The following is a 12,701-nucleotide window of genomic DNA, read 5'->3' as shown; positions in this document are numbered from 1 at the left end:
GTTGTACTTCTCATGTTGAAGCAGCTATTAAGTAGCTGATTGTTGCATGTAATTTTTTTCCCCTGGATTCTACTGTGTTTGACTCCTCATCAGCTGGAAATTACTGAACATGACAGGCTCATGCAGTGTTTGACACTAGGATGGGCCCCAAAGCAGAAGGGGTTGCCCCTTGTTGGCATGTGGGGATCGATACGATCATTTCCCCTTTGAAATAAGAAGAATCCTGGACTGAGTTTGCAGAGAACAGCAGCTGCCTGTGCAGGATTGCTGCAGCAGTGGGTCTGCTCTCATCCTGGTCCCTGTGTGCGTGGGCAGAGCAACAGCTCCCTTTGGGGCCTGCAATGGGAGGGCTGGAGGGTAGGATGGGCACAGCATGTGCTGCTGAGTAAGGGAATCTGCAGAGTGGATGCGGAAATAGCTGAGGTGGGAGGGGAACAGGCTGTGCAGCCCCGTGGGAGCCCGAGACAGGAACCACACTTCGGCACATACTGTGCATTTCCAGTAAGTGGTGATACAGTCCCTGGGACTGTGTGAGCCGCAGACCTTGCACAGAGCTGAGTGGTGACCCAGCACTTAGAGAGATGGAAGCCCTGACCCTGTTCCCCATGGCATGGTAGTGCTGCTGGACTGGGCATAGCACAGCTGAGCAGGGAGACCCAAGGGAGGAAGGCATTGCAGGTGAACCCCCAAGGTCCATTTGCTGTTTGACTGTGCCTCGGAATAGTTGAATTTTAAGTGTTTTTTGCAAAGTAGCCTGTCAGCCTAACATCTCCATGGGGTGCAGGACTGTTTATAGATGGCTCATGTTCCAGGAGCGGTGGCACCACAGGCAGAGAGCAAATATTTAACAGCACTTTTAACCACTGAGGCCAGCTGGCCCAGAGCCATCAGTCTGGCACTTGCCTTAGTTGTGCAAGCAATAGCAGGGTAGCCTAGACACAGGTGACACAAAACAAGACCTGTCAGCACCTCCCCGCACGCCTGGGAAGGGAGCACAGAAGGGTGGCAGAGATTTCTCACAGCTATCTGACCTCCATTCCCACAGGTCAGAGAACAAATAATATTGCTCACACCGGTTTGCCACCCTGCGTGGCTGAGCAGCCCGTGTGACAAAGCCATCGCAGAGCAAGCTGTGTGCTGGCTGCAGACAGAGCAGGTTCAGGAGCTGCGGGCCAGCCCTCTCCCCTGGTGCCCGGGAGCCATCCCAGCTGGACCTGCTGGTACCCCTGGTGCGACAGGAGAGGCTGAACTGCAGGTGCTGGGAGCTGAGCCGGCTGCAGACACAGTTAACTGCTGCCAGCTGCTCTGGTGTGGGGCAGAGCACAGCCCCTCCATGCTCCCCGGGCATGCGGCAGCTGGGGAGCAGGGCACGAGGGTCTGGCAGCAGCTTCTGGCCTGGCTGCACCAGGATAGTATTTCATTTTTAGTGTACACTGGGAGCTACAATGAATTTACAGTGAGGGACTAATGGAATTAAGTAGAAGGGAGGCTGAGCCCCATGACTGTGGACCTGCGGGCGGTGGCAGGCGCTGTCGCTGTGTTGGAGCTCCTCCTGTGGGCACCTTCCCACGCTGCAGCCTGTGCACGGGGGGTAGGCTCCTGCCCTCGGATGGTGCAGGAATACCTGCACTGGAACAAACAGGTGTGCACACACACACACTGTGTCACACACTGCAGCTGTGGGATCCAGCAGGCTGAGTGCTGGTGTCCCTTTTGGTGCTGTTAGCAAACACAGGACTAGCTGGCTCCAGCCAGCACTAGTTCCAGCCTGCTCCCTTGTGGCTGCTGCTGTTTCTGGGCTAGGTCCTGCATCACTTTTCCAGGGGAAAATTTTTTCCTTACATCCAAACTGCAGCTTTTGCCCCTCATGCCCAGTCCCTTTGGCATGTCCGTCCAGTGCAAGGCCCCTGGGAGCAAAGCGGGCTGTAGGTGATGAGAACCTGACAGTGTGGCACTGCCCAGCACATTAGTTCTTGGTAATCTTTAGGTCATGTATGAGATTTGACCGTGCTCCTGCTTCCCGGTGTAGTGGGGAGGCTGCAGACCCTTCCTCGCAGTTTTCTAAGGAGACAAACACTGCTGGCCTGCCCAAACCCTGTGTTCACTTGCGTTTTCCTTAAAGCCACTGTGGACATTGCATCTCCCTTGCCTGTAGTCCTGGCAAGGCAGCTTAGATGGTGGCAGAGGTGCTCGGGTCCCTGGAGCCACTGAACCCAGGAGATGCTGGACCTGGGGTCCAGATAGCACCCAGGGAGCCGCTCGTTGTGGGTTTAATGGGCTGGTCGAGAAGCTGCCTCACGCAGCACTCACGTTCCGGTAATAAGAATAATAAGGCTGAAGCACTGCCAGCCATTGATTCAGAAGCACATTATGTCCTCATTTGAGACGCAGCAGAGATTGACAGTGGTCAATGCTTGTGCTAATGTGGTTGATTTCACAGGAGGCCGGGAAGCACTCACTGCCTGAGCACCTTCCCACCCCCGTGCCCTTGTGCAGCCACCTGAGCTGCTGAGCAGTGCAGGGTCACGGCTGCCCAGCTCCTTGGCTGCCACAGGCAGGGCCAGCCGGGCTGCCCCAGGGGTCTGCCTGCCCGGGCTGCCCATGCCTGCCAGCAGTGTAGACAACAGCAGGGACTTGGCATATGGAGGGATTTTGGAGCTGCGCTGGGGAAGGGGAGCAACAAACCCAAGGTGGACTGTATCTGAGAGATAAACTGGCAACCAGGAATGTTTTCAAGGCATTTGCAGAGTGCTCTCGAGTCTGTCGAGGGAAGAGCCTTTTTCCAATCCTGTTTCAATGGTCTGACTCTGTCTTTATGGCATTAGCAGCAGGAATCCCTGAACTACTTTGGAGAGATTGCTCTTTGCACTTCCATGCTGGGAAGGAGGAGTTTCACTAATTGGGCTTTTTCTTAATTTGCACTTGCTGTCTTACAGCATCTCCCCTGTCACTTTAAAGCAAAGTAAAACTAAAAGTCATGGGGCTTTTAAGTTTGTTCCTGGCTCATTTCCTTCCAATTTCCTAGCCCTTCTGCTTTCTAGGAAGAATGAGTTGAAAGTGTTACTCTGATCAAGTTTTGGGATGAAGCAGTCATTCCCATGAGCCCCAGAAAGGAACGAGAGCAGATTCCCAGAGCCCAAGCAGTTGTGGAGCAAGGTGGGGAGACGAGGCAATGCTGCCACAGTCAGGGGCTGCAGAGCATTGTACAGAGATGGGACAAGACTTGCCAACCACCACTCCATGTGAGGGTTCCAACTGCTCTCCAAGCAGCCCATCATGCTCCAGTTTATTTACTCATTTGTTTGCCTTAAAGGGGGGAACAGGTGTACATTAATTCATCATCAGAGTTTAAATTAAATCATTTTACTTCTAAATGAGTCAATAATTTGCAGGAGTATTTAATTAGAGCCTCTTTGCACTCAGGTGCTCTATTACTTCTGACTTTCTCACCTGTTCGCCCTCTTAAGAGGCTGATGATGATTAGACCATTTCTGCACATCCTCATTGCACATCAAAGCAATTAACCCTAATGGCAACCCCTTGATGCTCCTCCTTGGTTCTGGGGGCTCTTGGCAGCCTTGTGCCCCACCCCCCAGGAAATAACTCTTTCTTCTGCTGTGGCAGGACATGGACTTGCAGTGCAAAGCACACTGCCCCGCACAGCTCGGTCGCCCTGCAGCCGTGTGGCAGTGATGTGCGGTGTAGATTGCACACCAGCAACTGCACTGAGCTCTGCCTGCCTCTGCTGAGGGGGGAGGACTTGCTCCAGCACCCACCTGTGCCCACTGAGAGTGTTCACAGGGTGCACGTAGGGCTGGTGCTTTCTTGGGTTGCTTCTCCATAGCAACAAGATGCTCACTGATGCCTTCAGGGCCAGTCTTAGCCCCTCCGCCAGGTAGTCAGTTCTCTGCATGGGCTGTCTGTGCAGACTAAGGCCACCTTTTTGAAAAATAAGTATTATTTATGTCTCTAATAGGCATTGGTGGGTCCATCTCTTCCTCCTCAGTTTGTCTTATTTGTGCTTCTCCTTCAGTGTGCTATGGATTGACCAGGCTGGTATCAAAACCCCTCTCACTTATCTCTACTCCAAACTGAAAAGTCCTTACACGTTATATTCCTCTTATTTTTTCATACCTTTGATCATTTCTGCACAGCCCTTCTGCAGTTCAGTCTCACCCTTAGATGGGCAGCAGTCTTCCCTGCCACACAGCTGAGAGGAGAGCATCCAAAGAGCTGATCCAGTGAGCAGCCTATCCTGAAAACAAAATACAGGTGCCTGGATGAAGTGCCCCAGAATGCCATAAGCTGTGCTGGGATGTCTCTGTACCTGGGCAGAGGAGTTTGCAGAGGCTGTGGCAGCCAGGCCAGTGGGTTTCCAGCCAGAAGCAGTGCTTGCAGCCTCCACTCTCACCATCCCTGCTGCCGTGCCTCTGAGCGCAGCAGCTGCCTACTTATTACACTGATAATAGAAAATTACAGGTTTTCTGTAGGAAATGTCTATTTACATCCTACATTTCCCAAACTGCCTATTAGCATCGCTGTGATGTCACATCCTCCTGCGTGTTTTCGTCAGCGCTGGCCCCTGTGCCTGCAGGCAGCCTGCTGCTGCCACGGGGAGGGCTGGCAGCACGGGCCATGCGTGGGGACAGACAGACAGACAGCTGCCACCTGGCACAGCACTGGCCCCTGGTGCCACAGATCCCTCAGGGCTGCTGCAGCAATGCAGGCAGTGCCTGTGCTCTGTGCCCAAGCCAGTATCCACACCCAGTGCTGGTTGCTCCACAGCTGAGGAGCGTGGGGGACAGCAGTGGATGTCACCTTGTGCACAGCCGATGGTTGGTGGGACTGAGCAGAGGGACCATGAGGGCTGTCCACGTCGGCCCAGTCAGGGAGCTGTGCTTCTCGACTCAGCCTTTTGCTCACAGCTGATCCAGAGCTGACAGACAGGCATTTCACTGCCTAAGAAACCTCCTGACACAGCTCTCTGCCGGGCGATGAACACGGATGCCTGCAGAGAGCACAGCGTGCTGTGCTTCCCCTGGCCTCTTTACCCAGCGTTCATGTCTCTGGGCCAGCAAAGTTTTGGGAACCCTGAGTTGGAGCCTAATTTTAATGTTTTGGCAGTGTTGGTAATTTCAGGGGAAAGGGGTTCATGGGATGACTGTCCTGCTACTGTCCTGTAGCTGTTTGCCCCCAGCTTGCCCAGGGCTGTGAGTGCCGAGCAAGTCCCTACATGAGGCAGCTGTCCAGGTGCCTCACGAGTCTCTCAGACAACAAAGCCACCCCATCTCCAAGGGGTGCTTTAGGGATGGTCCTTGTTCACCTTGTTTGCGCATGGACAAAGACGAAAGGGAAGGCTTTGGGAAAAGGCTTGCCTGGCCTTGGAGGAGGCATGCACTGGCTGCACCAGCACATGGCTCATGGGAGAATCATCGGATGTGCGAGGCCAGGTGGGAGTGGGGTGTGTGCTTTTCAGGCAGTTGTATAGTGTGCAGGCCTTTGGCCAAGATTTACAACGATGTCTCTTCTCTGGGTTTATAGTTTCTTGTCACTCTGTTAACTCAAACAAGAGATATTTACATTGCATAAGTAGCTGGAGCAGTGGATAGTAACCTATCAATTTTCATTACTATTCCCTGGCAAAAGCTCATAGGCTGTCTTGCAGGGCACTAATACTGAAAGCTCCTGGGGCACAAGACACCCAGGGCTTGCTATATTTCATGAGACTGCAGTTCAACAGCTAATAAAACTGCTAGGTCAAGAACTGTGCAGTCAGGTCTCTCTGGAGTCCTGGCAGAAGACCAAATTTCTGCTGATGGGTAGCTCCAGAGGAAAGGATAGCACACAGCAGAGGAAATGAAGGCTCATCTGCAGCAGGCTGCCTGAGCGAGGGGCTGCTTTGTCTTCAGGTCAAGGGATGCATGTCCCACTGGAAACTGGTTTTCAGTGTGGTCTGGCTTGACACTGCTGCTGTGGACACCCATGGAAGTTGTGTCTGGCCTGGGGAGAGCTGTGCAGGGCAATGCAGATTTCCTGACTGAAACACGTGTGCTGCAGTATCTCACTGCACTGTAACTACTCCTGACTCCTTCCTTCTCTTTCTCTCCACAGTCCATTGATCCAGGGCAGCAGTTTACCTGGGAGAACTCCAACCTGGAAGTGAATAAACCCAAAAACCGCTATGCAAACGTGATTGCCTATGACCACTCACGTGTCATCCTGACCTCCATCGATGGTAAGAGTGACTCTGAAGTGAGTACCCCAGCAAGCAGCTGAACCTGACTGTAGCAGGGGACCATCTTTTTCCCCATTTTCAGTTGAGCAGGGGCAAACACCAAGTATCAGCATGATCAAATGTTTCTTCTGAATGGCCAGAAGAGAGAAAGGGCTCTGCAGAGCTTTCCTCAGAGCAGTGTGTCCTGTGTGGCTGCTGCTTGATACTGCTTGGCAGCAGAGATGTCTGTCCCAGCAGCCTTTCTACTTCTGTCCTTGCTGTGTGACTTCAGCTGCCTCCCTCAGTACCTGGTGAAACATGGCACTGTTAGCCCTTCCACCCTCTGTCCCAACACAACTGTCAGGCCAGTATCTTCCTCTTGGACTTGTCAGTATATGTTCCTGAGAAAGTGCCCAGAGTGACACAGATTGAGGGGCGCCCCTTCCCCTGGGACATCAGGCTCCACACATCCCTGTATTCCATGGGAGATGCATCAGGCTCTGGTGTCCATAGCACTCACTCTCATGGCTCCGAGAACTAGCCCCACATCTCTGGAGTCTGGGCTAATACATGTTTTTAGTTCTCTTGCACACAGAGGAGCTGTTCTATAATCCAGCATCCAGCTCTGCACAGCAGATCTGAGCCCACTCATGGGGATGAGGAAGATGCAGCTAATTCAATGCTTGGGGAAGGAACTGGGGCCTGGCTTTGCACAGTCACTGGCATCTTTTTTCTAGGAATGGAAAAGGCTTTTCTAATGCTAATGCACTACTCATCCTCTTCAGAGGAGGAGGGGGGGCCAAACGGTCCCTCACAGCAAGCCCTGTCAAGCAGCAGCAGCAGCAGCTATGGGATTCCCTGGCATGCCTGCTCACGGGCAAACCCTCTCAGACAGCTGTGGGGTGAACACGTGGGGGAATCCCTGTCTTCTAGCCTGACTCAGTTGCTGTAAGTAGTGTCTGTGCCTTCCTGGGAACCGTTCCCAAAGCACCCTGCCAGGTCCCCGCCGCCCATGCCAAGGGAGCCAAGTGCTACACTCCGGCTGCTGCCACTCCCCCAGAGCCACCAGCACTTGCTGCCTGCTGGAGACTTCAAGACCTGTAGAAAATTCCCCAGCACAAAAGGACGAGGGGTGACCCCCAGCTTTATTTCCTTCCCCTAATGAAATGCAGATGCTCTCTCCAGGGGAGACGAGGAGATTCATGCTGCTTTCTCTCCCTGTGGCCCGGGCAGCCCATGCTGAGCAGAGTTGGGAAGCAGCCCCAGGCTTCTGCTTTGCCACATTTATTTTATTAACTATGTGTTTGCATTTTAAAGGCCTTTACAAAAAATTCCTTTCCTTAAAGTGGTGGAGGCAGAGTGGAGGCTGGAGCAGCCTCTGTCAGAAGGCAGCAGAGGGGGTCTCACACAGAAAGGTTTCAATGGTAGTAGGATCTCCTCCTCCTCTGGGATACCTGTTCCTGCAGGAAGGATGGGAGGACATCCCTGCCTGACATCCGTTTCCAGCAGAAGCAAGCTAATGAAGCAGCCTCATTTTTAAAAGGTGCTGTAGGACCATAACAAATTGCTGGTGAATTTAAGACAATTATTTCAATGAGTTGCTTGGGGCCAAACGAGCTCCTTAATATTCCTGCCTGTGAATTTCCCTTTGTGTGCAGGTGGCAGCTGTCTCTCTGCTTTGGTGTTGTCTCCTTGTTCCATTAATGTGGGAGTTACAAAGGATTCTTCTTTGTTCAGGCACCATCCCTGTCCTTGGCAGGATTCCTGGGAGAAAGATCCTGCCATCCCCAGCCTCTTCCCCTGCCTGCAGGGCCCTGCAGAGCGATAGGTACAGACAGGGTCGTGGGCTGCCCCCAGAGTAACTGTTGCCCTCTTTCTCCTGCACAGGAGTCCCCGGCAGTGATTACATCAACGCCAATTACATCGATGGGTATCGGAAGCAGAACGCCTACATTGCCACACAGGGACCTCTGCCAGAAACCCTCAGCGACTTCTGGAGGATGGTGTGGGAACAGAGAACAGCAACTATAGTCATGATGACCAGGCTGGAGGAGAAGTCCAGGGTACAGTGTGTGCTTCCTTTATTTCCTGGAGCTGTTGAGGGGCAGGAGAGAGAGGTGGGAACACCTTACAGCATAAGGGCATCCAGGGAGAGGCAGTTCCAGGGATGTGGCTCACTGGGGCTGGCAGCTCAGGAACAAGTGCCTTGTAAGTGTGTCCCTGTGGGGCAAAACCTCCTGTCTTTGTCCTGCTCGTTTACCCCTGTTTTGCCTGTGTGTCTGTGTGCACACCCGTCCTTTCCCTCCCCACATCATTCACACCAAAAGGGGGAAAGGAAAGCTCTGAAATGGGAAGTGTGGACAGTCCCAGAAGCTGAGAAGCTGCAGTGGGTAGGTTGTACCAGCACCATCCTGCAGCCTGACAGGACCCTGGCATCTTTGGCAATATAGGGGAATGGCTGACAGGGTCTCATTGCAATAACAAGACTAATTTGTGCCTTGTCCAATGACAATATGTATAAATGATTGGCTCATACAGCTAGGATTAGATATTCTGATGTAATAAATGCAAAGCTGCCTGCAAACCGCAGGGAAGGTGTGAGGTTGAGAAGGAGCAGGAGCCCTCACTGCGGATGATACTTAAGGTTTTCATGCCAGAGGTTCTTACTTAGCCCCTGAAGCAGGAATTTGTAAGCTGTGACCAAGTGCTCCCATGCCCGGATGCACCCTTTGGGCAAAGCCTGCCCAAGCAGGAGGCAGCTTCTGCCTCTTGTGATCAGTTTGTTCCTAAAAGTAAAATTTTAGTGGTGAGCATTTGTACTTGTAGAATATTTTAGTGTTGCCATGCCAACAGCAGGAGAAGGGGCTTGTGCACTCAAGCTGTGAAGCACTGGTTATTTTTAGCCCAATAAGCTCATTCTTGAGAAGCAGAAGCTGTCAAGTTTGGGTTTAGTTAAAACTTTTGCCTGCATGCTCTCCCTCCTTTTCAAAGCTTTAGCACTGAAATGCTCACAGGGGTGTCCCAGCCCACTCTGGCTGGGAGGAAGCAGCTGGAACAACCGATCACTGTGGCAAAACAGATCTGCTTTCTCTGCATGTACAAAAACAGGCATTGTTGATGGGTTTCCCTGGCTCTACAAATGCCCTACAGCCTGCAGGGAAAACCAGTGTTCCTTGGAGATGAGCTTCCTCCAGAGAGGCAACCCCAGCTTTGCACTGTGCTTCCCCCTGCACGGCCCTGCCTGTTCTGTCCGATGGCCCCTGTCACCTGCCCAGCCCAAACAAAGGGAAATTAATCTGACCCTCCCTGCGGCTCAGGGCTTGGCACATGGGCTAAGCAAGATCAGAAGCTTCTGATCAACCACCCTCTGCAGCTGGAGTTTGTATGGGGACTTTTTTGTGCCTTCACATTTCAGTAATGGAGCATATATTTGAAGTACAAGGAAAAGCCCTTCTAGGTTACCAAGGAAATCCATGCCTGGAGTCCTAACTCACTTAACTTCTGGGCTGCTTAGTTATGGCAAAGCACTCCAAGGTGCGTGTTTCTTGAAGATAACGGGTTTCCTTTGACCCCACAGGCTCTTGTCTTTGCCCAAGATGCCTGTGCTGCTGAGCTGTGCGTTATCTCCCCCCAGCACGCTCCCTGTCATATCATCCTGCAGTTGCCTCTTGCAGTATTGGTTCTGTCCCAAACACAGTGTGTGTGGTCAGGCTTCTGGTGACAAGACAGGCACTGTGAATCCCTGTCATGGGCAGGAGGTGACCAGAGCCATCACGGAATCTGCAGTCAGCCTGCATGGCTGGGCACACTGCCCAGGGGCTCTAGGCTGACCCAACCAGACCCAGACCCCTGCATTTGCTCCCTGGCACTGCCTGCCCATGTCCTGCTGCCTCTTTGGCACATCCCCAGCACTAATGAGAAGTGGGCAGTTTTCTCAGGCACTGCAGGAGGGGCAGAGTGCCAAGGGAGGCAGTGGAGAAGCCTGGCCACTCCTGAATCCAACCAGCCATCCACAACAAGGGCTTCCCTGGATGTATTTGCTGGACCCTGTAGGTGTCTCAGGGCATCCCCTCACAGCAGAGCCCTGGCAGGGAGGTGGAATGTGGACTTCTAGAAGATAATTTTCTCTAGGTTTTTTGGTTGTCTTTTTCAGCATCCTCCAAGACAAGATGGCTTTCAGCCACCTTGCTGCTCTGCTTTTCCTCATGCTCCTTTGATGGTGGCTAGACCTCTCTCGGGAGCACACCTTTTTGGGACCAAGGAAGATCCCATCCCAGTCATTGCCCGTTTCTCCAGACTTTTCGCATGAGTCACTGTTTTGCAGTTTGTTCCACTCCAGAGGCTTCAAACCTCATCTGATGTAACCCCTTGGGTCCCTGATGTAACCCCTCGGGTCCCTGCAGCATTGCTGCCTGCCGATGCTCACGCTGCTGTGGGACAGCACTGCTCCAGGCAGTCACATGGCATCACAGCGTTACCCACGGGTGACCTTGCTTGAAAGTCCCCTTGCCCAGGGGCTTTGGTGCAGGCACAGGACTGTCTGTCCAGCTGCAGAGCCTGGGGTGGGTAGCAGGGCCTCATGGCGGGATGCCCAGCGCAGAGCAGGCTCTGCCACCTCTCCAGGCGAGCTCCCCAGGTCACCCTTGGCAGTGCTGTGATAAGCCGACCAGCACCAGCAGCAGCTTGGCAGCCCTGTGGGGGTGACACTGCTTTAAAGGGCTCCTGAGCTGCAGGGGGAAAAAAAATCTTTAAAGAGCATCAGCTTTTATGGTCTGCAATTTCAGCTGGCTTGATGGTCCAAATCATCCTCCCTTTTTCATGTTTTCACAAAGTGAGAAGCACATAAAGGATAGAAATGGCTGGATTGTGCAATTTAGCTGCCTTCAAAGCTTTACAATCAGTTTCAGAATCATTTGGTGGCAGTTCAGAAACACACATTGTAGATTAGCTTTCCCGAAGCTGCGAGCGTGGCACGTCCCTGCCGGGCTGTGTTGCATGAGAGAGGTATTAAAGCAGGATTTCTCCTGCCCTGGGCTATCCCCAAGAGCCCAGCAGAGTGAGGTCTCCCAGAGCAGCGCCGTGGCTTGTTCTGTTCCAGCCCAGAGCACCAAGCAGCCATCCCTGGGGTGTGATCTCTGCTGTCCCCAGGCAGGGGTGTAAAGAGGCTGGTACTCGAGGGCTCTGGGGAAGAGGAGCCTGGCAGCCACATTGTGCTCCAGCCCTCTCACTGGCAGCGATGCCATCTGGAGCTTGCAAGTGGGGCCAGGAGCAGAGCACAGCTCTCAAGCTGAAGAGAGGTGCCCGGCTGCTCTTGGGCACAGGGCATCGAAGGGGAGGGACAGGAGCCACTCAGCAAAGCTGCAATGAATGGTTGTTCAGGACATTACTGAGCTCCTTAAGTTAATGAGAAACAAGCACTGCCAGAAGAAAACATCTCTTGTCTGCTTTAGTGCCACAGTGTATCGGCTTCAGCATAAAATTTACAGAGCTTGAAAATGGGGCATAAACATTATGGGTAAATTTGGCAGAAAATGTGACTGACTCTTATCTGGTCATGAATAAATAATTTTCAATTACCAGCCCAGGCGCTGCTATTATCCCACACAGGGAACTCCTCTGAAGTTTGTTTTGTGCTCGAGTACACATGGCCCTGCAGCATGTGGGTGGCAGGAGGAGACTGCTCTCCCCGAGGTGTAGGCTCAAGCACAGGGACACGCTGTGCTGTTCTCCTGAAACATCCTCTGCAAACCGCACCAAGGGCGACACACCAAGCAGCTGCCCCAGCGTTTACAGGATGCCACACTGCCCTCCCCTCCATCAAAGAGGGGTCACATCATCCCCAAGCCAGGCTCAGGCAAGGCAAACTCGGGCCTCGGTGGAGACACAGCCTGCAGCTGCCACCTGCTCGTGAGGATGGGATCAGTTTAGCTGTGAAATAAGGTTTGTGACCTCACAGTTGTTCGTGCTGCAGCCAGTTGGTGTCCAATAACAGGCTGCACTGTGCCAAGTGGGGAAGAGGAATCTTCTGAGATTTTTGCAGGGCCTGCCACGCTGCCACAGGTCCAAGACAGCACAGCAGCTTGAATGGCTGGAGACCTTGGGCAGGAGGCAGCAGAGCTGCTCTGGGTGCACGGGCACCTGCTGTACCTCATTAGGCAGCCTTGCTCCAGGCACTTCTGCCAGGGCAGGACTTACTGAGAGAAGAACCCAAAACAGCAGGGACAGGTGCATCCCTCTGGCTGCAGGTGTGTCTGCATTCCAGAGGCAGAGTGCAGGATGAGGGCTCTGAGCTCTCACAAGCCCCACCCTGCTGAAAGTGCTTTCAATTAAAAGGCAGAACTTCATTGATTTCTAATTAAGCTTATTGTTTCCCTTCCCACACATTCCCCTGTAAACACGATCTGCTAATAATTAAGTTTACTATTCCTTGACAAGCACAGATGATCTTCCATTCACTCCTCTCTCCTAGGGCGGGGAAACCATTTTC

General features: G+C 52.9%; 1 protein-coding gene across 10 annotated transcripts in view; it reads left to right on the top strand.

Moving 5' to 3' along the window:
• PTPRF (protein tyrosine phosphatase receptor type F) overlaps positions 1-12,701 on the top strand; it is a 287,439-nt gene that overhangs the window by 262,547 nt on the left and 12,191 nt on the right. For all 10 annotated transcript variants that reach the window (XM_018072218.2, XM_018072212.2, XM_018072223.2 and 7 more), the window contains 2 exons: positions 6,112-6,235; positions 8,102-8,277. In XM_018072218.2, the coding sequence (XP_017927707.1) occupies positions 6,112-6,235; positions 8,102-8,277 (300 nt within the window). The remainder of the gene's footprint in view (positions 1-6,111; positions 6,236-8,101; positions 8,278-12,701) is intronic.

The sequence above is a fragment of the Manacus vitellinus genome, unplaced genomic scaffold, assembly GCF_001715985.3.
Source record: "Manacus vitellinus isolate BGI_N305 unplaced genomic scaffold, ASM171598v3 scaffold_21_pilon, whole genome shotgun sequence".
Classification (NCBI taxonomy): Eukaryota; Metazoa; Chordata; class Aves; order Passeriformes; family Pipridae; genus Manacus; species Manacus vitellinus.
Note: the sequence above shows the minus strand (reverse complement) of the source record. Positions and strands in the feature narration are given on the sequence as shown.